The 24228-nt window shown below is 40.3% G+C and overlaps 1 protein-coding gene across 4 annotated transcripts in view; it reads right to left on the reverse strand.

Moving 5' to 3' along the window:
* SEMA6A (semaphorin 6A) overlaps positions 1 to 24228 on the reverse strand; it is a 132771-nt gene that overhangs the window by 43367 nt on the left and 65176 nt on the right. For 3 of the 4 annotated variants that reach the window (XM_017502046.2, XM_017502045.2, XM_017502044.2), the window contains exons 2-10: positions 18658 to 18795; positions 16338 to 16455; positions 11528 to 11588; positions 10448 to 10510; positions 9616 to 9717; positions 5927 to 6017; positions 2182 to 2301; positions 1404 to 1492; positions 8 to 225 (exon numbers count right to left, since the gene is read on the reverse strand). In XM_017502046.2, coding sequence (XP_017357535.1) covers positions 8 to 225; positions 1404 to 1492; positions 2182 to 2301; positions 5927 to 6017; positions 9616 to 9717; positions 10448 to 10510; positions 11528 to 11588; positions 16338 to 16455; positions 18658 to 18757 — 962 coding nt within the window. In that variant the 5' untranslated portion in view covers positions 18758 to 18795. Of the gene's footprint in view, positions 1 to 7; positions 226 to 1403; positions 1493 to 2181; positions 2302 to 5926; positions 6018 to 9615; positions 9718 to 10447; positions 10511 to 11523; positions 11589 to 16337; positions 16456 to 18657; positions 18796 to 24228 lie in introns of those variants that run through there. The other variant, XM_017502047.2, reaches the window with a different exon arrangement.

The following is a 24228-nucleotide window of genomic DNA, read 5'->3' on the forward strand; positions in this document are numbered from 1 at the left end:
TGATTACCTGTTATAAGGTGTAGAAAAGGTTGCCAGGACAACATCACGCCCATTGATATGAATCACATCTGTAACTGCCTGGAGAATGTTGAAATAAAAATGAGAGTCTCCAGGAACTGAGCAGTTCAGACGCGCCTTCAGGAATGATGTCCACTGTTTCTCCAGGACTCTTTGAGATCCTCCCATATCATTTTTACAAACCTGAGCCACTCTTGGGAAAACTACCTGTAAATGAAAAACACATAGGGAGAATGAAATGCATTCATTTTGCAAGGAGATCTTAGTAGAACTTGCATCCCTTGAAAACAGAAACAAAACAACAAGGTGCTTAATTTAATACTGTTTCTAAAATCAGTAGCAAAAAAAAAAAAATAAAAAGAAAGAAAGAAAAGAAAAAAAAAAGAGGAAAACTCAGCATTGGAACAGCATGTTTTAAAAGATAAGGCTGTGGCATTTAATACAGAGCCATAAATCCTTCAGGGAATCAACTCCCAGCCACATAAACTCATTTCCATACAGACTGCTTAGCTTTTTATTTCCTCAAACAAAAGCACACTTTGTATGCACCATCTCTGCCATCCTCGCTAGCTGTCTCTGGGTCCTGAATCTGTGCAATCAACCCTGGCATTCTATGCTGCCCTCCAACTTAGGGACCTTGATCCACTCTCTGGTAAAAATAATAAAAATGGACATCCCCTAAGTGTTGTATTGCTTTTTACAATAAAGACAAAAAATCAAGACTCAATTTGATTAAAGATACTGGATATTTACAGTCTCTGTGAAGCAACTCAATTAAGGAAAAAAAAAACTGTTGAATATATCTGGAAATCACATCTCAAGACACTTGAATCTTGGACCAGGTGTGGGGGCTCATGCCTGTTATCCCAGCACTTTGGAGGGCTGAAGCGGGTGGATTACTTGAGGTCAGGAGTTTAAGACCACCCTGCCAACATGACAAAACCCCATCTCTACTAAAAATACAAAACTTAGCCAGGCATGGTGGTGCATGCCTGTAATCCCAGCTACTCAGGAGGCTTAGACAGGTGAATCACTTGAACCTGGGAGGCAGAGGTTGCAATGAGTCGAGATTGCACCACTGTGCTCCAGTCTGGGCAACTGAGCAAGACCCCGTCTCAAACTAAACAAATAAATAAAATAAAAAGATACTTGAATCTCAGCATGAATGAACGTCATCATGAAACCAACCAAACATAAATTTTCAATAGAAATTCTTAAGAAATTTCCTGTGATTTGTTACCGTTCTGTAAAAGCAGATAGGGCTTCCAGACTGCACTCTGTTATTAGATTTACGGTTCTCATTTCAAGATCATTTATAACATTGTCCAAAGGTGTGGGTTTCTGAAAATGTAACAAAGTGAGCCAGGGACAGCATCCCCTCTTACCTTTCCCATGGTGTTATACTCCACTGCTATTTCCCTGAAGAAGAAGTAGATATAATCTCCATAATCCACGGCTTGAACAAAGTATGGTTCTGTAGACAAACAGGCACTTTAATTGGGAACATGTCACACAGAGTTAACAGAATTTCAATCAAGTGCAGCCAAAGACATGTTATTAATTAAAAGTGTAGGGCCATTAGACATTTGGTTAACACTAACCATTTCTAATGACTTCACACATGCAGGTGCTAGTGATTTCACAAGGCATTCACACTTACAAATTATATATTTCAGAAGCTTTGCAATCAACAGTGAAGAATTGCCAAGTTATGCATATCTCTGTAATTTTATTTTCCACAATGGAATGCGCCTATTACAGAGAAGATTCTGTATACGTTGCCTCGTCACCCTGCCTCATGTAGGGTTGTGAATAGCTTTTCTCCTCTTCCCCACCACCTCCAAGCCCCAGTCCCCTTCTATGAATGCATTGTTCAGTTCTTTTCATGTGGGACTGTGAAATGAGGGTTTGAAACAAGGGAAGATGAATGTAATGTATTCTATTGTTGTGGCATTGGTAGTTTTGTTAATGCTTCAGAAACAGGGGAAGGAAAAATGGGAGGTAAATAAATCAGTTGAAGCAAAAGATGCAATTTACATGTTTCTGTCTGTCAGAAGCCATTACTAAAATGAGCCTACAGTCTGGTCCCTCCGGACTCTAAATCTCCCACAAGATGTACATTCCTCTCCCCTCCGACCTTCCTTCTTTTAATTGTTTGTTCACCTTTCAACCATTTTGAATCGTGCTTGACGGTCCGCAGGGTAGGGCTGTCTCCAAGACTCCGGTAAATGACTGCGTCAATGGCAAGGAAGTCCGTCACTGTGGCTGAGTATAGTTTTCCGTCTTAGAAGAAAAAGAAAAGAGGTGACAGGGTGGGAGTAAGTCAGTGGGGGCGGAGGAATAATAAAGACATCCCCTAGATTGCTTTCCTACATCAGGCAAATGAGATAGGACAACTGGGAAAAATCCAAGAGTCACTGGGAAAACTCTTGGCCCACATTCCCAACCATTTTAAAGTGGGATCATGAGAGATGAAACATTTTTCACTTTTAAATTGCATGGCAATTTTATGAAGCAGCAGCAGCTCAGGGAACAGGGTAAATGAAAAATGTTTGCTTCACTTGATTAGCTGGACCTTGACTGAAACCTTGAGGCCAAGGACCCTTGGACACTACCACACCATGGTAAACCGGATTAGGTGAGAACCCAGGGAAAGAGCTGCTGATTGTGTCTCCAGAAATTTTAAGCACATGCATTAAGTAAAGGAGTCCTCAGCCTGATCAGGCGAGGGGAGTTGAAGAGAGAGCGTTCATAAGCAAAACAGGGGCTGACTAAATTGCTACCGTCCTGGGAGTCACAGCTTCTCTTGACCTCAGGCATGACAGTTCACTAAACTCTGGCAATCTAGCTTCAATAACAGATATTTGCTTTGGTATCTCCAAAGTTACAAACTGAAAACATTCTGAAATAAAACATGCTACAGCAAAGAAGAAAGGGGAAGGGGTGATGCTTAGTTCAAATAGGTCATTCTTTAATAATTCATATTTTGGGGGAGATATGACTGGGGGTAGATCCCAGGCAAAAGAGAATAAAGCAGACTGAAGATTAGTCTCTAGACCTTTTGGTTCCCTCCTGGCTTAGCAAACACTCTGCAAACAAATAATCAAAATGGGGTATTCTACAATAGCAAAATCTATGTTGCTAAATGGAAACAAGAATTATATCCAAAATTAAAAAAAAAATTACTTCCTCAATTCACTTTTAGTGGATTACATATATTTATTAGTTGTATGTCAGAGTGACTTATACACAACATAGTTCTGTTCAAGCTCTTTTACATGTAGTATTTTTGTAGTTTGTTTAAAAAAATATTGAAACATACTTAAACAAATATCTTGATGTCTGTCTTTGGTCTTAAAATAACTAAAATGTGCCCAGCTTCAATTTAGAGATGTTTTAATATCTGCAACGTTAACAGCTATATATCTATAAGTGTTGACTATTTTGGTAGCTTTAAACTGCAGACAGCAAACCTTTAAATTGGCCCAGAAAATACCTATGAATCATAACTTTTCTTATGGATTTTGGGCCTGAGATCATAAAAACATTCTTTATATATTTATGACTATAGAATATATATTCTATATTCCTATAGCCCCAAGCCATACAGATATACATGGGTAGTGGGAGAAGTCAAAGGGGGTGTAGGTAGTGGTGATGGCTATTGCTCCTAACTATTCTCCAAAGCTCTTTCTGTTTTACATCCTTATAAAAACTGGGTATCTCACCAGAACATCTACTTGCAGAACAGAATACTTTTCTGTCACTTTTTTTTTTTTTTTTTTGAGATGGAGTTTCATTCTTGTTGCCAAGGCTGGAGTGGCACGATCTCAGCTCACCACAACCTTCGCCTCCTGGGTTCAAGCGATTCTCCTGCCTTAGCCTCCTGAGTAGCTGGCATTACAGGCATGCACCACCATGCCCAGCTAACTTTGTATTTTTAGTAGAGGTAGGGTTTCTCTATGTTGGTCAGGCTGGTCTCGAACTCCCAACCTCAAGTGATCTGCACACCTCAGCATCCCAAAGTGGGATTAGAGGCATGAGCCACTGTGCCCCGCCTCTGCCACTCTTAGTAATATGATACCATTCATTTGCAATGAGGATCTCCTATTAATAAGGGCCGGACTTTTATGAATTCAAACACTTAAGTGAAAATCTATTTAGATATAACACTAGAGGTGGGGACAGTTATAATATTAACTCATGTGGCTTGCTCTGTATAGCTCCTGGAAACTTGGTGGCCATAGTAAGTTCTCTGCCCATTCTACCTTTTCTACCTTAGGCTACACAGTAAGTCTTATTTTTAGTTTACATTTAAATTATGTTTTTATTTCATTTTATTGAGACAGGCTCTCCTGTCACCCAGGCTAGAGTGCAGCGGCTCAATCATAGCTCACGGCAACCTCAACCTCTTGGGTTCCATGCCCACCTAATTTTTTTCTTTTTTGTAGTGTTGGGGTCTCCCTATGTTGAACTCCTGGGCTCAAGCGATCTTCCCACCTTGGCCTTCTACAGTGCTGGGATTACAGGTGTGAGCTACCACTCCTGGCCCTACAGTTAAATTTAAATTCTCCCCTGCAGCCCACGTTCTCCAAGGTCCCAACTAATGCAGGTTCCACGTGTCAGTGAGGGCCTGCAGCAGTACTCGTGCACTTGGGAATATGCTCGAGTACTCTCTCCACTGGCCTCGCTCATACCTTACAAATAGGTCTGAAAGACTTTGTATTCTTGACAGAACTGCTTCTCAGTAATACTGTGCTCTCATTTAGGGCGAGAATTCAAGGAACCTCCCGGCCTTAACTCAACAATCTGTCGCTGCAGATTCAGGCCCACAAATGGATGACACTGAGGGAAAGGTTCAGGAAGCAAGGAACTGATCTTGTTTCATAATCAAAGCCCTAGGGCCCCTCATCCAGCTAGTATGTGCCAGTTTTTAGCTGTTGTGATGGAAATTATAGCTAACTGCTTTATTACATGCTATAACAATCACTATTATACCAACGCCTCTCTCTACACCCACCTCCTCATACGCAGCTGGTAATGAATTCCTAAATAAATTTCTAATTAAAGCACACAAACTCAAATACAAAAATCCCACTAAATCTGAAAATGATGGTCTGTTTGCTATTTCTTTCTGTCTTTTGCAGCGGAAAGAAGGGGTGGTGTTGGGGAATAGAGGTCACCCTAAGCAATCGGCCCCCTCCCCTCAGCCACCCCATATTTCGGTCAGAGATGGGCGTGTAACCTAATCAGGTCAATGCTATTTGAAAAGATGTCTGTTGGAAGCTTGTAGGTATGCGGCCTCATTGCCCTGAGAGAGTTTCCAGAAGCTTCCTTTTGTTTCTTTCCCTTTCTCTTCTATATGTGGACAAGAAGACATGTAGCCCTAATTGGGGTTGGCAGCCATCCTCTGACTGTGAGAACCGCCTGTCTCACCATGAGGTCGACGCAGAGCATGGGAATGCAAAGGAGCTGCCTCCCAGACAACACTGTTGAGCTACTGAATCTAGCCAACCCCAAGTCCACCCTGCCTTAAACAGCAAATGCACATCAGTGGGGGCTTTTAAATTTAAATTTCATTTTATTTATTTTTTTACATTGGTGGTTTGGGGTGGGATTTTCTATTATTTGAGCCCAAAAGTGCCCTAATTGATTTGCCACATGTTCAGTCCTATGCTGTTATCCTTTCCTAAAGGCACAAAAGCATGGGTAAATGGGGCAAAGACTTTTTTTGAGAAGCAAAAGTACAATTTTCATACTAATTTCAAACGGAAAGGCATTCTTAATTACAGTATTCACCAGAGACTCAAAGCACAACTGTGATTCCATGAATCCTCCAGAGCAGATTCACAGCGACAGGATGAAACATGCAAAAGCAAATGCAACGAGAAGCAATCAGGTGGCTTACCTGCAAACAGCGCAATGTTGGCGTGTTTGGCATCGTAAGGGCATCTGGCCATTCCGCTAAATTCATCCCCGAATGATTCTAATGTATCCATCTGAACGAAATAATAGGACTTAATTACAAACAACAACCAACCGTAGTGTTGCTGTTTTGTCCTAAACCCTCAGAAATTATTTTCAGGAGGTGGCAGGCCATTTAAAATCTGTAACCACTTTGAGATAGCCCCTGTTGGAGCCACTGTATATTTTTTAAGCTATACTTGAGAATTACATAAAATAGCCGTGTTAAAAACATGTATTTTTAGGGAAGAGATGGTTGAATCAGACATGTTTCTGAGCAGTGTACTCTTCCACCCAGCACATTTTTTTATGGAAGTCTTTTTCAGATATTTTATACCAACCAAGAGCTTTCTGTTGAACTTTGAGAGACTTTGTGGTCTGTGGGTCTGGCATGTATTCAAAAATGATACTTAGCACACAATGATGCAACCGAAATGCCCTTATCCCAAGCTGCGCACGCTCTAATCCTAGCAATGAGGAAACAATAGACGCGGGGTGTATGGTTTTCTTTATAATGTACCTAATCCTAAAAAATAGTGATTATAGCTACAGCTAGTCAAAGGCAAGAAGCAGCGAAGAACAGATGTTTCGGTTTGCGACACTGGAAAGGTCCAGAGACAAAGCAATGCCGTGGGGAATTCCTCTTTCCATGAAGTAAAAACCAACCCTTGAAGCAGTCATGAAATCTTAGACTTCACAGCAGCTCCTGGGAAATTAAACCACTATCGGGTACAGATAAGTATACAAAGACCTAGCCTGAGTTTTGCAAAAGTTCAAGAGGGTTAGAGTATAGGAGAAAAAAGGTAGGGAGCGGAGTTTTAGATTGATAGTGGGTAGCCTTTAAATCTCCCCCCCAGATAATCTTAATAATCGAATTTGGGACTATAACCTTTCTAACACGTTCAGCTTACTTGTGTTATAAAAATTAATATAGATCAGGGCATGGCAGAGAGGCAGATAATGAAAATTGATCACTCTCTTGCTTCATGTCACTCTAATCAACTTAATGCTTGTGTGCTATGATAAGACTTGGGTTTTTCAGTGGAAGAGTGGACATTGTTTTCCCTTTGAACCATTGTCCTGATCTGTTGATAAAAAGCACTTAAGAGAGAAGCTGTCATTCTCCCTGCAGCCAAATACATTATGTCCCATATGATCAGCAATGTCACGCTGTGCCCTGAGTCTAAAAATATACTTTTCTGAGCAGTGCTAAGGGTTCTTACTACCATTCACAGTGCTAGGCGGATTGTTGGGAACCGAGCATGAGCAACAGCTCATCTGTGGCTTCTAAGAGGCCTGGGCTCCCGGAGCATGTCTTAGCAGGTGTGGCTGGAACAAGCGAGAGGTGACGGCACTACCACAGGTGTAGAATCGTGGGAACATGTACATGAAGAATAAGCCAGACAGCTCATGGCCTGTATATCACAGTGCCAAGAAAACCTGTGATTTGTCATAAAACATAGCTTTCCAACTAAGGAATTCCTTGGGATTTGTTAGAAGCATTAATCTTAATGAGTCCTAAACAATGACAAACAGGGATGGAATATTAAGTGGCAAACGAAAGTTGAAGCCTTAGCTGTATGCCGTCACTGGCTAGAGTAAATACTGGGCTAGACTGGCTACCTCTATTATAAATGGATGGATCTTGTCTCTATACTTAAAAACTTGATCTTTTGTTTATGACAGACCTTTATGTACTAATTTTGATTTGTTTAAAATACTGCATTAAAAATCTAACTTAATTACTGAATCTTTTGATGCCCCTTCTATTTTATGCCGAGACATGTCCCTTGCTGTCTCCACCCTAATCCTGGCCCTCTTGGTGCCCATTTCCAAGTGTAAGAAGGAAGATGAGTATGAGGGTCAAATAGACCCTCCCTTCACTGTCCGTGCCAAGAAAAGGCAGGGGGTCTTTCTGGTGTGCTTGCTGGTGCTGATTCCAGCCCATTATTGCTTTTCTCATTCTTCCCACTCTTAGGGTTTCACTTTATGATGATGGAACTCAAATCTGTATTTCTCCCCATATTCTCTCTAAATCAAAGCTTACCGATCCATCCTCTTGCTAGATAGCCCTATGCATGTCCCATAGGCAGGGATCTGCACAGTGCCTGGCACACTCATAATGTGCAAAACGGAGCCTTCACCTTCACACTCTCCCGATCCCAACCTCATGGCTCTTCCTTTATTTCCTGTCTGAATTGGTGGCGGCCCTATCCATCTAGTCACCAAGAGATGGCCTAGCAGTCATTCTTGACTTGCCTCTCTCTCTATCCTGTGCTTCTTATCAATTATTAAATCCTACCAGTTTTTGTCACTTCAGTATTTCCTGAATCTATTCCCTTCCCTTCATCCCTAGGGCCATCTACATCTCAAGCTTCTTTCTGTTAACACTTGTCATTTCACAGTCCCACAATTCAGAACCAAATGATGTTTCTCAGGCTCAACAGGCCATTTCTTACTCCCTGCCTTTGTTCATGCTGTTCCATGCTACCTGGAATGCCTTTCTTCCTTCATTTGGCTAACTTCTCCTTATCCTATAAGACAAACGTTAGGCATTACCTCATTCAATGCTTCACAAAAATTAATTAAACACCTGTTTGGGAGATATTATGTTAGATTCTGGACAATCACAGATGTGATCTCTTGTAGAGCCTGTGTTTTTTAAGGGCGGGAGTATTTGTGGTTCCAGGTATGAGAACAACCGGTAGGAAAGTTTGATGACAGGGGGTCATCTATCCAGTTCTGATGCTTTCCCAGACTCCTCTCCTCACGTATGGCAAGAACTTTTGTGTTGTGCTTCCATAATTCATTGCGTGATGTCACCATGGCAGCAACCCTATGGAACTGTAGTTTTCTTTTCCCTGCCTGGCTTCCTGAAGGGTGGAGGCCTCCTATCTATCTTTACAACCTCAGCACTAGGCCACAGTAGGACCGCAGTACATGTTTGCTGAGAGAAAGCCTGCAGGAGGATGTACAAGGAAAGCTAACAGTGGTGCAGCCAAGACCTCAGATCGCTGTCACCTCTGCTTCCATGCCTGGCAAAGTCCCTGCTCCTTCATCAGCATTTCTATTAGCTGCATCAAAACCAGCTAGATTTACTAACTCTTTAAGAGGGTCCCCCCCAACCCCCTCATAAAACCAAGGTAAGTAAGGCCGTGGTCAAGAAAGCTGAGTGCTCAATGGAATTAAATTCCCGTGTTCTTGCAGGAAAGTCTACGGTTTCAAATGGCATGCTTTTGAGATACCTTTTAGAATAGAAATTTCTCACCATATAACTGTGCCTTTGTGCTCAGAGGGTAGATAGTGGGGTGAGAGAGAGAAAGAAATAGAGAGAGAGGAAATCCACATGGTGTACGTGGTAAGCATGTTAGCCTTCTGAACAATAGAGAAAAGGGTCTTACAGAAACTAACTTTGCTAGGCAGGCTCTTTAAAGATGTGTCAATCAATCCTGAACAAACAGGAAGCTTAGAAGCCTGCTCAGGATCACTCATGTGGAGCAATACATTAAGTTGAACAACTGAGAGGAACTCAGGTGGTGTTGAATTGCCCCTCTTAGGTTGCTGCAGGTACAATCACAGTAAATTATGAAATGCCTCCTGGCAGTGTGGTTCCAACCAACAAATAGCATTTACCTTATAGTTTCTGCAGGAAGGGTTGAAGGCATTAGTTCCACAGACAAACAATGCATCATCGGTTTTCTTCAGAAGAACTTTAATAAAGTTGTGACACTCATCCTGAAAAATAATTCAAACTGTTTTGTATTGTGTCCATTCAATACAGAAACTGATTCTTCACTGTATGCCGTGGTTGACTGACAGTATGGTTAAAATGGAGGTGGGTGAGCACTTCTCCCATTAAAAGTTCAAGTTCCTCCTGATGTGAACCAGAGGTGATGCCGACATCAACCATTACTCTTTCAACAGCAAATAAAAACAAGGCATAGAATGAAAGAGTATGTGTTTACTTTATGTCACAAAAGGAAGGCAAACCTGGAAGTGCCAACCTCTCAGCATATTAATTTTAATGCCAGATGCCCCAGCGTTCCCTGATGTACAAAGCTGCTGGCTGAAGTGTGTTTTTATGTTGTTATACGACCACAGGCACAAAACCCCGCATATCTGTGCAGCCTTTTATGAGCTCTTCCCCAGAATCCCTGTGGGCCTTGGACTACAGAGGTGGGCATCGGAGTGCACTTAGAAGACTCCGGGCAGCCGGCTTTGTGTCCATAATCCTGTGTGCGCCTAAGTAGTTCATGATGCAGGGCTAGCAGCTGTTGTAATGTTTCATCACATTAAAAGCAAACTATTTTTGCAAATTAAAGCCTTCAATAAGTTGATGGAAAAAGCAATTACTGGGCGAAAAGGGAAAAAGCACAATTCATTCTACATCATGGTCTACGGCGGGAGATAACAGTCAAAAACTTAACCCAAAGTGGCAGCTGCAGGAGAAATGAAAATTGCCTACCTTATGTTTTCCCTTCATTCTGCATGTGTCTACATCAGCCTGTCTAGATTTCCATGTCAGTTTCTGCAGGGATCAAGAAAGAAATCAATTAGAGCCCAGAGGTTGTTGCATTTGATTTTAGAAGTAAGAGTTCCCTTGGGGAGACTAAAGGCTGAACATATATTTATTGAAAGCTTTCTGCACCCTTTCTCCATGATTAATTCACCATAACAACAAAAGATTCCAGATGAAAACGTTCGTTTAATTTGGAACTCCTATCTATTCATTAAACCACAAAATGGTCTTCTTCTGTTTGAGATAAAGATGAAGGAGAAAGGAAAGAAGAATAAATAACAGCGTGGAAATTTCATGTAAACTCTCCAGATTAATTTGCTAAATTATGATCATTTTGATAAAATATATGTCCTTGCCCTTTCCTTTCAGTTGATAAATCAATTTTTATAAAGAGGGCTTTTTTCTTAAAATATGGAAGTCATTTTCTTAAACATAAAGAGGACATTCACTCCAGGTGGACAAAGATTTAATTCAGGTTATACTCCTTCCCATAGACTAATGGACTGAAGGGATCTTCTACTTCTATGGCATAGGTTTTATTAACCAAAATACCCCATGTGGAGTTGTAAGGAAAGCTTAGGTTATACTTTACGTCTGTCTGAAATGGGTAACGATCAAGTTCCTGAACCACAACAGTCAAATCAAACTTAATACTGCAAGACATGGAAATATAACATTGAAACCTTTGTAGAATATATTCGTGGAACAAAATTTTACTTATGAAAACTGATGATTTCCTTGATACATGAGGCAATAGTTTTATTAAAGAAATGTAGAAATTACCTAAAATTCCAAAATGCATATGTACACATATATTTGATGAATAAAATATGAAGTACATAAACTGTTCCTGAACATGTATTAAATCCTAACCTGTTCCCTAATTAGGATTTCACAAAATGCATGTCGCCATCTCTAAGTTACGATTAGCCACATAATCTTAATCAATGCACTTAAAATACATATTCTGTTCAAGAACTATCCAAAGGTCCTTTATTTTACAAATATGGTTTTAAAACAACTTACTTTGCTACAATAAATTTCTTCCGTGTGTGATGTGTCTATATCAACAGTATAAATATGGTCCCTATAGACAAAGAAAAATAATATAAGGTCAAACAGAGTCAAAACAGTTCATTTTCTGCTTAATGAGTTATGTCTTATCAGGACAGATAAGTCCATATCCATGTTCTTAGAAAAACATGATATCCACATGCAAGAAGAAAAGAGTGCAGCCTTGGAGAGATGTCTCCAGATCCCATCTAGCACCTTCTGATAAATCACGGCATTGTGCTCTAAGGGACACCTTCATGGAAACTTTCCTGTATTAGCTCTTCTCTCTGACACTACAACTACAGCATCTGCATATGTGTAGCTCAGAAGGGAGGGCTCTGAAAGTTAAATTGGCCCAAAGACTAGAACACAAACGGATTCACGTGCCCTTTCATTACCTTCAAATACACGTACCAAATACTTGGTATTCAACATGCCACATTTGTTCATCGAGAGGGCTAACAAAAAACTGATCTCCATCTTTCTTTTAAAAATATATTTCCATCTTAACTTTAATTATTTGATCGACAGGATGGAAGATGATAAAGGTAAAATTATTTCCAGAAGCCACTCTTTTCCTCATAATGATGGTCAATTGAAGTCTAAAATGTACTTGAGCTAAAGTTTACATTTCTTGCTTCTGTTCACCTTCCTGTTTTGCCAAGAATTTGGTTGTCTTTACAATTTGCTGCCAATCTAGCTTTGTAAGGGGAGAAAGAATCAGCAGCTCAGGTGTGGGGCTATATTTAAACATCCCCTTCTGTGTGAGCTGAGTACAAGGGCGTTTTTGTCTGGAATTCATAAGAAAGAAAAGAAAAGAACTACACTCAACAGAGGAGATGGGGGGCTAGTGAGGGAAAGCAAAACAGCTCATTTTCCCTTGAAATAACATTGACTTTTTCTAAAATGCAGGAAGTCCTGGGGCTGGAAAATTACCCACAGCTTTAAACCAGGACCTCAAGTCTCCCATGCAGACTTTTAAGCCCCCTTGTTACTTAAAAGAAAAAGCAGGGAGAAGAAAAGAAAGGAATTATTTGCAGGATTCACTTCTATATATATATATAATGTTTTTCAGTTCTTGGGAAATCTGTTTGCTTCTCGTTTTAGGAAAAACACAACAGAGAAAAATAACAGGCCGTCTCACGTGAAAATAAAAGTAGCGGGAAGGGTAGCTGGCTTAGAAAACTCCCTTGCCTGCTACTTGTGTGTGTGTGTGGAGGGAAGGGTGTGGGGGAGGAGGGCGTGGTAAGGGGTTGAGGAATAGGGGCCTTTTTTGTAAATTGCTGAATTGGAAATTTCTTTAAACTTCAGTAGGCTGCCAGAATCGCCCTGCCCTTTAATTTCAAGGCAGTTTTACTGCATTTGTTTATTACTTGTTTGACTTTATTGGTGGTGCTGTGGTCAGACTCATTATTGGAATGGAACTGCCTATTACTTTGGTATCAGGTTTGAGATGACTGGAGGCTTTTCCTTGCCTGCTTCCCCTCAAAACTTAAGTTGAAGCTGAATATATGAATTGTAAATGAACAACTGATTAATATGCATTGGCAGCTCCTCAGAAAGCTCTCAGATTGCCCCCTTTTGGCATGGCCTGTTTATGTTAATTAGCAGTTTAGAGATTAAAAAAGAAGAGGAATTTACAAAGTGGATAATAATAAAGCAAAATTGGAAGGGGTTCTTGCCACCAACCCTCACTCAGTCCCCCGGGTTCTGGATGGGACTTGGCTTGCGATTGCTGACATCAATTGTCTAGAAGAACTGGGAAGCCTTTTAAACATAGAATTCTATGAATGAAATCTTCTCTTGGACAATGACAATCTTTTTCGATATCCAAAAGCTCACATGGCTCTCGCAAACAAAAATGGTGCTTTATGGTAAACCACAGACCAGGGGTCATTCCCAACCATCTGCGTGTGCATGCATCCCAGGCCTCATACGCTGTTCTTCCTGAATTAAGTTATTTGAACATAAACTGACTTAATCCTAGGACTTCCTCTTCCCCCTCCAGCAAGCACCACTGAATTGTGTTGCCATGGCTTGAGCCTGGGGGGGATTTAGCTTTAAATTGTGTTACTTGCTGCCTAGAAACCTGGATCTCTCAGAGCAATGTTGGGAAGTGTAAAATTAAAGTGTAAAATTAAAAGAAGAGAAGAGGCCCTAAAGATGGTGGGCACGGAACTCCTTCAGGAATTTTTTCTAAGGGTGTGTATTGAGAGAAAGTGGCTGCGTATGGTGTGAAAGCCAACATGTCAATGCTACAGTGATACAAAGTCAATGCTACAGTGATACGAACTTGACCTTTAATGAAAGATGCGTTTCACAGTTTCAAAAAAATTAATGTGTTTCTTCTTATTATCCTATTTCTTCTTTTCCTTTCCTTCCTTGGGGTGAGGAGTTAGAATAAAACTGTCTTGGTTCCTGGAATAATGATCACTTTTAAGTCTGCATAGGACCTTGCTCCTAACACTCGTGTAGCGCAGGGACCTGCAGTCCACACCCTGCTAAATCATCAAATACCAGGGCTGTCTCTTATACCATTTTTTCCCCCAGAGACTCAGTTTGCAAAGTGAACAATTCACAAGAGATTCTTGAGTCAACCTATTTCTCACAGATTCAGTGTTTCATCATTTGTTTTGATTGGACCTTAGATAATTGAGTACTAATGTCATTTTCTAATCCTACTACATTTAGGAAAATAAAAATGACATTTAAGGAGCTGGTATTCTATCAGAGAGGTGATTATTGAACATCTCATTGAAATGCTTTATAATGAATACCCATAATGACCATGTTCTTGGGCAACAGCTATCAGAAGGGCATTATCAAGACAAACAGTATCAGCTCTATTCCTTAGCATGCAGCACAGTACAGGGAATGACAGCATGGACTCTAGAGCAAGACCATCCTGGTTCAAATCCTGCCTCTGTCATTTTGACCCCGTCATTTCACCTTTCTGTCCCTTGGATTCCTCCTATAAGACATGTGAATAATTATAGCTCCTTCTTATAGGGTCATTTCCAGAACTGAATGAATTAACATTCATAAAAAACCTACAGCTATGTTTGTTAATTGTATGCGCACAGCATACTTGTATATATTATGTAAGTATTTGTAAAGTAAAACTTTAAAAAAGTATTTGGACATTGCTCCCTGTGGCCAAGTTAGGGGCACTCTCAGAACGTTTTAATGTAGCCTTTTTTTTCTTTATGTTGCAAAGCTTATCACCTCAGAACATCTGAGTGCTTTAGAAGAATCAACCACTATTATTATTTACTTGTTCTTTCCTTATGCCATATAGAAACATAATCTGCATTTCTAGGACAGGCATTGTGGTGTACACCTGTTATCCCAGCACTTTGGGAGGTTGAGGTGGGTGGGCCACTTGAAGGTCAGAAGTTCGAGCCTGGCCAACATGGTGAGACCCCCGTCTCTATTAAAAATACAAAAATTAGCTGGATGTGGTGGCATGTGCCTGTAGTCCCAACTACTCAGGAGGCCGAGGCAGGAGAATTGCTTTAACCCTGTTGGGGAGGAGGAGGTTGCGGTGAGCTGAGATGGTGCCACTGCACTCCAGCCTGGGTGACAGACGTGAAACCCTGTCTCAGAAAACAGCATAAGCTCCATTTCTTCTCCCCAGTGTGAAATGATTAAACAGTGTAGTGCCAGGAAAGACCACAGGGAACACCATAAGATAGTGCTCCCAGTTGCCCTTCATTTGGAATTATTCTGAATAGCTACACACGCCCAAAATGGAGGAACATATGTTGTTGAAATCCTAAGGGACTTCATTAAGGTCATCAAATACAACCTCTCATTTGGCAGAGGATACTTATGGCCAGAGAAGTCGTGGTCTGGCTAAATTAACGGCAGAATTAGAACAAAAGTCTGAATATATGTCAGCCCTGTTTGAACAGTATTCATACCATGCCATTCAGCCTTAAGACGTCAGTCTGTCTGTCTAAATAACATTTCCCCAATGGATTTTTTTTTTTTACTAAAACCAAATAAAAACCTTCTAAAATATATATTATGCTTTCTTTGGTTGTCATTGCCATTCTTTCATAGTAATGATCTATATTATCAATGATATATATGTTAACTGCAAAAATACAAATAGGTTAAATACACACACCTACATTCATACTATATAATACATGTTTACACATTCAACTTAATTTAACAAACAAGGATTAGACCAGATGAGGTGGCTCATGCCTGTAATCCAAGTACTTTGGGAGGTCGTGGTGGGTGAATCACCTGAGGCCAAGAGTTCAAGACCAGCCTGACCAACATAGTGAAACCCTGTTCCCACTAAAAATACAAAATTAACTAGGTGTGATGGTACATGCCTGTAATTTCAGCTACTTGGGAGGCTGAGGCAAGAGAATTGCTTGAACCCAGAAGAGGGGGGCTGTAGTGAGCTGAGGTTGCACCACTGCCCTCCAGCCTAGGCAACAAGAGTGAAAACTCTGTCTCAAACAAACAAACAAGTATTGAGGAGCAGAGCATTCAAATGGGTGCTTGCATAAACTCTTGCCTATCTGTTCAAAATAAACAGTGGATAATTTGAGTGTAAGTGCCCCAATATGCTATTATTTCTATTTAAGTCCTCATAGGGTTAAACAGACGCAGGCAATTTTGAAATAATGATAGCTTGACAAATTTAAGGAGCCTTTAAATTAAATAACACTCTATTTAGAAACCTCAAGATCTTAAAAATAATGCATAGCTGGTAAATTGAGGACTCTGGGCCTTCGGACGCTCTGGGGGAAGGGCCCCTTACCTAGCAGCAATGTAGAGGGTTCTGTTCATGATCATAATCATCTGGATGTCCAGCCTGTGCCTCTGTGTGGTGTTCCGTCCTGGCTTGTGGCCCACAAACACCGGATACTGTTTTGTATCTGTGAAAAGAGGAGATGGGGCAAAAAAGGAAAAGCAAATCAAGCCAAGAATTGCCAGGGTAGGGAGGGGAGGGGACAGGCCACAAAAGAGAGCCGTGTTTAAGTCAGACCGTGCCACCATTTTCCCTCTCCATTTGAGTCTGTTATTTTAGGAAATATGATGGAAGAGTGCTCTTTAAGGTTCATCAAGTTACAGTTTCATTTCCAGATAATAAGAAGCCTGGATTTATATTTCTAAGTGTCACAATTTTTGATTTGTCCCTCTTTCTCAGGGCTCAACTTGCTAGTGAACGCTTTGCATGAAGGTGCTCTTTTCTTCCACAGTTTTCTTTTCATCTTCTGTAGAGCTAAGCCTGAGGGGGCAGTCTGCCAAAGATCTTGTCTCGGGACAAAACTATTTCAAAGCAGCCTTCCCATCAATCACCACAAATGCAATGTGGTCTGGAGGCGAGAGCCCTTGTCCAGGAGCCAGAAGAAAAATACAGTCTCCACAGGCGTCCAGTTGGAATAATCCACTATTGAAGGCAGCCCTGCGAGGTTGGTTGGCATTCTAGGAACTGTGGGAAGTTCACTCTTGAGTAAAGCAATTGGCTAACGATTTCACAGAAATGTGGGCTTTGACAGGACAGGGTCAAACTGAGTGTAGCCAGTCAGGTGATCAGGAATTTTCCCTGACTTGGTGAGTCAATGAGCATATTTCTCTTTTCCTACAGTTCTCTTTGGCTGAGAGTGGCCAATTTGTATTGAGATCTGACCTTTAAAAATACCTACATCTCAACATCCCTTTATACCTGCAATCTCCAGAGTGCTGGTGAGCCTCCAGAGAAACTCAGGAGGAAAGAAAGATTGGCTACATTTAAAAGGCACTTGTTTTCTGGAGAGGGGTGGCGGTATAAATAATGACTAGAAAACCATTCACAGATTTATGCTTAGACCCCTCACTTTACACCCTTGTACTATCTGACCATTACTCACAGTGGGTATCTTATCAGGGAGCCTTAGTATATTATTCACAATAGAGAGCTTGGAATAAGATAATCTTGTGCTTTCCCTTCCACTGCTTTGAAATTTCATGTACCCATTTATCAAGGAGATTGCTAAAACAATTCAAATGTCTCTACGATCATGGATTTAAGTGACCATTGAGGAATGGTTTTCAGCAGCACATCTGGACTGGAGTCCCTTCTATACTCGGGCATCCAAGACAGAAAACTTACCTCAAATGGAAATAAATAAGTGTTTATTAAGTTTGGGACCCTGAGTTCGGTGGACTCTTTCGGGAGTGATGATCTTGAACTACACATTTGGCCTTAATCATGATCTTAGACTTTGCACTGTCTAAATGTTGTGTGCCAGTTTTGCTACCTCATCTTCCAGCCCAGAAAGAACAGCTGAACTCTGGGCATATTTGGATCTCCTTAGTATTCTATATTAATGTTAGACACCTTTGTATGGTTCACTCAGTGTTTGTTTTGGAGTAATTACTATGAAAAGAGATATTTAGAAAAAAATGCTCTCTTACATTTTTACTGTAATAAAATACTTAAGTCTTTTAGAGGGCATGAAAAACAAAGTGGTAAATTGAATGCTCCATCCAACACATAGGCAGAACTTTCCTCTTTTGAGGAGACAACTGAATTCTTAATCATGTCAGTATCTACTCCTGACAATGAAGCAGAGACCAAAGGAAAGTTATTAACAGTTAAAATGGGTCCTCTATAAATTCAAAATTACTCTTTACCCAAGTCTATTAACTATGTAACTTCTAACTCCAAAAAAATTTTCTCTGAAGTACTCAAAAACAGTCATGATTTTTTGTTCATATCTTGCAACAATCCCTATATATGGAATTATATATAAAGATGTGTAATACTGGCAACACCCAGATAACAGTGATATTCTCCCACAGAGCTGATTTTAAGGCATGAACACCATGGCCTCCATGTAGTAACTGAGACTTCATCAGTGTTTCGAGGGATGTTTCAAATCTTCACACGTGTCCCCACAACGTCTGATGGAGTTATAGAAAAGTCACCCTGTCAATTTGACTAGACCTGAATTATCCACCTTTGTCATGTAGAGAGGTTAAAATAACTAATAAGTCACTTTTTCTATTTCATTTTTGATTTTTATTTTTTGCTAGGCTGATTCAGGCCAAAATGTTCTCAAAGAGAGACAGTGAGTGAGACCGTGGGTACTTACAGTTGCCATGCGAAATACTGATTGGCTCAGAATCTTCTGGGAAACCAGCCCCAGCAAAGTGTAGCAGTGTGAAATATAGCAGCAAGGCTTCTGACCTCATAGTAGTTCAGCGGGGAGACTTTATTTCTCTACTTCACCCTGCCAAAAAGTAAAGAACAGATTTTTTTTCCAAGTCAGTTCAAAGCCATAAAATGAAAATACCATTAAAGATAAATTCAAGAGAAAAAAAGGCTTCTGCTTTACTTCTACATGGTAAATTTGCTGACTTTTGTGTTTGGAACTTGTACCTGTTACCTACTGCTATCTCCTTCACGACACATCTGAGCCCTTCCATATGGGACAAAGATTTAGTTCTCTTATCTTGAGCCATCTTTAAGCTCTTACAGGGGCTATTTCACAATCATGAAATGCTGCATTCAAAAAAATGTGAATAACTAGGAAGATGTTTTTTCCTTTTTAAGGTAAATATTTTTCCATACAGATACCAAGACTGCCACTCCCAGACACGCCCAGGATCACCCAGAAATTTGAGATGATTGCCAATATTGAAAAACAGATTTCTGATATGAATCTAGATTTTTCAGTTTGTTTGTAAAAATCAGAATGCCTGCCATACTGACCTAAGTAACAGTTTCCCTCAGGCACAACACCTCCACCTCCAACACACAGATACACAGACAGATACACACACACACACGCACACACACACACAATCTATAACTCGTCCTATTTACTAATTTCCATTACCTGCTTGACCCCTTAGTTGAGATATTCACCCCTGACTTATGTCATTCTACAGTGACTTAGGCATAAATAAATAAAATCACACAGTTTATATTTAAAGAGAAGTAGGCAGATCCTTTCACAGTCTGTGAAGACTAGTACAAGGAGAATCTGAAACCACATTCTGAAACGGTATTGTTGATTTTAAAAAGTCTTATCTCTATATATTTTAGTCTCAATCCTTCCTTGCAGTGAAATAGTAGTGAATAAAAATGTCAGATATACTGTTCTGCCCATCTGTATTTTCTTGATGAAGCTCTTTATGTGTAGAAAAATTCTCCTAAATCTTGGAAATAAAAACAATTCCATGTGGGACTGCTGGATTCAGTGAAAAAAAGGACTCATGATACAGTAAATATCACTTAATTCTCAGGAATATTTCAAATAAGCTTGATCTATCATGGAAATTAATGTAAAATGAGGATATCTTTTCATCTTTCTAGAGCAGTAAACTCTTTGAAGTAGCCTGCCAAAGATTATCTTTTTTGAACAAAGCTATTTTACAGTAGTCCATCAATCATTTAAGATTTGTGTGTAGAAATGTCAAACTTAGTAACCTAGATGTCTTTGAAAGTTAATTTGCAAACAAACTGCTAACTTACACTTTTTGGAATACCATTTAGATTAGATACCTATGTCTCTCTTCTTCATGCCAAAAAAGTATTAATCAGTCCCAAGTGTTGCACTGTAACTTATAATTTCACAGACACAGCTGGGTCTTAATCATTTCTTCAATTGAAAAGTGCACATTAATTAATTTGCTTCATCTTGAAAATCAAAGAGGGAGAGAGATTGAGAGAAAAGCCTAAACAATTCCGTATCTCCATCTCTGATGTGTAGATTAAAATGAAACTTTAAATAATTACTTGTTCATAAGGGTGAATCATTACGAAGAGACATAAACATGTATTTATTAGACAGGTGAAAAGCAAGAGTCTATTCATTCATTTATTTGCCAGTTCTTCCTATCCTAGAGAATCTGAATCCAAAGGAAAGAAGCTCTGAAGTGCCTGATTTGCTTCTTATGGCTCCTGTTCAGTACAGCATTAAAGGGAAGAAATAAATAACAAAAGTAACTAAAACATAAATAAGACACCAGTCAGCTGTTAGATTTTAGGAGAGAAGGCATCTGGCATGGGGAGGGAGAACTGGCAACTTTTACCAGGAGCTCAAGAATAGTATTATACAGAAGCATATTGCCTCAGAGGATTTGCAGCATAAAATGAAAGAAAAGAGGAAACTCAAAAGGCCAATTCTCATTCCTTTAGAAATCTTTAGAGTTATATGTATGCTTTTAAGGATTAATTTTTCTTGACATGACAAATGAATCTCCATCCTTCAACAACTGCATTCATGTTTGTACAAATGTCCTACAAGCTAACAAGACAATGTTCTGCTACTTTATTGTATCCCCCAATTTTGGTTTTTTCCATCTTAAGATTGCATGTGTCAAATGCAAAATTCTCAACCCCAGAAGCTGGCAGGAAAAGCAATGCATGCAGAAGAAATCTATTATGCAAGTCAATGGCTATTCTGGCCATCCCTGCAGCCAGAATCAAGGCTGAGATATGTCACTTAAGTATCTCCAGGTTTACAGCACGGCTCTCTGCCAGGAAAAATAGCTGTTGTATATGTCTTTCTATCATTATATCATCAGGCAGTTAACATGTACATCATATGGGTGAAAGTGCTCTGGCAGTATTGGTTAATCTCAGTCAGTTCACATGAACACTTTAAAATTTTCTTCAGTTGAAGTTTTGATGTATTATTCCCTTTCTACTCAATTTTGGGCCCTAACCCTTGGAAATGTGTAGACAATAAATTTTCTTGTTGAAATGATTACTTTGCAGAGGGACCCCAATTCCATAACACTGTAATTTCTCATCCAAGGAACACAGGCTTGGGTCTCTTTTCTAAGATCACGCACTACAGACTTGCACCAGCCCAGGAGAACAAAAACAAGAACCTTCCACTGAGTTTACAAACCTTCAGCGAGCTGTGCTGCTGCAATATTTAAGAGGCTGTTTAAGTCACTTTCAAGATTTTGAAAAGTGCTACCCACAAGCAGCATATTTATAGGTATCTGCAAACATTTGTCGATTTCTCTGTCTGTGACTGTGCTTACACAGGCTAAATATAACTTAGACTTAAGCAGCTATTCAGAAAATTAGATAAAGGAAGTCTGTCAATATAAGGATGCTAAATAAAAACATTTACTTCATAAGTCAGCCTATTATATCTGAATTTTCCATCTACTTGTCTCAGCCTTTCACTCTTCTTAGCCTGAAGAGAAATGGCCTTTGTAAAACGTATCATTACTACAAAGTTATAATCCGAATATCCCCAACCCCAGAAATTCACAGAGCTTTAAGACATTTTCATTTTAATAAGCATCTGCTTGGTGAATTTATTATTAGGTCTATTTAGGTTCATCTGAAATAAATTTCTTGCATTGACTTTCTACACCCAAACAAAAATTCTTTTTCACAATAATTTTTCCCTACAGCTTTTAAGCCCAAATTGGATAACAGAACTGTGATATACAAATGGCGTTGTGATTATTGGTTGCCATGAGCCAATTGAACCATGCGGAATGCTAACTGGCCAAGAAACTAGCTTTCAGGTATTTCAGATTGAAGATAAAACAAAGGAGACCCGAAGAAGGACTGTCTGAAAACACTGTGAATGCGTTCATGCTGATAATTTTTAAAAGTAAGAAATTCTTTTCAATTACTGGAGCTTCCATCTACGCACACCCCTACCTCCCACACCCCTGATGACGCAGGTCATTGTGTCAACCAGGCATGAAGCAAAAGGGATGGCAGTGGAGGGAGAAATGATTACAAAGTCAGAGAATGAGGTTGTCAATTGCCACATCTTACTTCTAATGAGCCAGTTTAATAAACCACGAGGACTGGGAAGCCATGACAAGTGGACCCAGCCAGAATACTACTCAGGCTAGCCCTTGACACTAGTTCTAATCCTCTGCCCAAATATTCCTCCAAATACTGCCCTGGAAAATTCTATGGGAGCTCATAAACTGGTAGTACCTGGCCGAAGCTCACTCACAGAGAAGAAAAAAACTAAATTAGCAACACTGAGGGAAAAATAGGAGATTTAGTAAGCAACTCCAGATTTCTGACTTCTTAAAAAACAAAAAATCAGAGGTTTGGCTTTGCTAGTCCAAGTCCCCACACGACAACACTCCGGAGTTGAGCACTGGCTGCCCCAAATAGAGCTGTCTGCATTTGGAAACATTCCCACCACTTCCCACTTTCTTAGGAAGTCTTCCTTACCCATTAACCTCGCCTGCCTGCCCCTGAAGGCTCTGAGGGAACCTTTACACTACTGAGGTACAGGACAACAACATTGTTGCATGCGGGTATTCTGTTTCTCTTGGCCATCATCTGCAAGTGGCTCAGCAGCCTTAGCAAGCTGACCATGTGGAATCCACTCTCTATATCCACAAATGAATGAGCATTGGTTGTTTTAGAGACCCAGTTGGGCTGCTCCACACACTGTCTACATGTCCAGCTGCAGCAAACAATGCATAAATGCTTAGTGCATCAATTGCATGGAGGACTTGACTGAATACAATTTTGTGTCTGATTTGGTACACATGGCAGCATCTTCCAGAATGTTGGCACATAAGGCACCTATTAACTATACGTGGTAGTGATGTGAAAAATAATGTATCTGGAAATTTACAAATACAAAATGCTCTTAACTCCAACTGTGGTTTTGAAATAAATAGGGAATGATCATAGTGGCACTATTTTTCCATGTTTCAGTAATTCCTTTTTCTTTCTTTCTTTTTTTTTTTTTTTTCCCCAGAGAGTCTCTGTTGCCAGGCTGGAGTGCAGTGGCACAACCTCAGCTCACTGCAACTTCTACATCACAGGTTCAAGCGATTCTCCTGCCTCAGCCTCCCCAGTAGCTGGGACTACAGGCACGTGCCACGATGTCCAGCTAATTTTGTTATTTTTAGTAGAGATGGGGTTTCTTTTTTTTTGAGATGGAGTCTCACTCTGTTGCCCAGGCTGGAATGCAGTGGCGCCGTCTTGGCTCACTGCAACCTCCATCTCCCTGGTTCAAGCGATTCTCCTGCCTAAGCTTCCCAAGTAGCTGGGTCTATAGTTGTGTGTCACAACGCCCAGCTAATTTTTGTATTTTTAGTAGAGACGGGGTTTCACCATGTTATAGTGAACTCCAACTTTCTCTTCAAAGAATCAGTATGTCAGTATGTTCAGCTCTCTTATTCTTTCTCTATTTAAAGTTTAACTTCCTTGTAATTCCAGTAAACAACCTTCTCCACCAGTTCTAATTAGTAGTTCACATCTGTTTCCCCGCCCCCAGCTCCTTCCTGACTCATCCTGGTCACCTGCTCTAGTCCCCTTTAACCTAGGTCACCCCTGGTTACCTGCTCTGACCCACCCGTAACTGTCCTTCCCGCCAAAGCACCCACCTTGCCACTCCAGCATGGACTCCTGCTCTCTTTAAAATAGTCAATTGGGATTAGTCTAGCTTGTGCAGTCTAACCCTAGCCAATATGGGAACAACACAGCAGTAGGGGCAACCCCTGTCAGGCACAAGTACTCTTTCCACCCTTGTCCAAGCATGCGGCCACCACTGCTCCATCTGTGAGCCGCACCCTTCTATAGAAGTAAGCTGCCTTGCTGAGAGGATTTATCTTCAAGTGCTATTTTCTTTTGCATCGAAACTTTACTTATAACAACCATGTTGGCCAGAATAGTCTCGATCTCTTGACCTTGTGATCTGCTCACCTTG

This window comes from Cebus imitator, unplaced genomic scaffold (genome assembly GCF_001604975.1).
Source record: "Cebus imitator isolate Cc_AM_T3 unplaced genomic scaffold, Cebus_imitator-1.0 Scaffold288, whole genome shotgun sequence".
NCBI lineage: Eukaryota > Metazoa > Chordata > Mammalia > Primates > Cebidae > Cebus > Cebus imitator.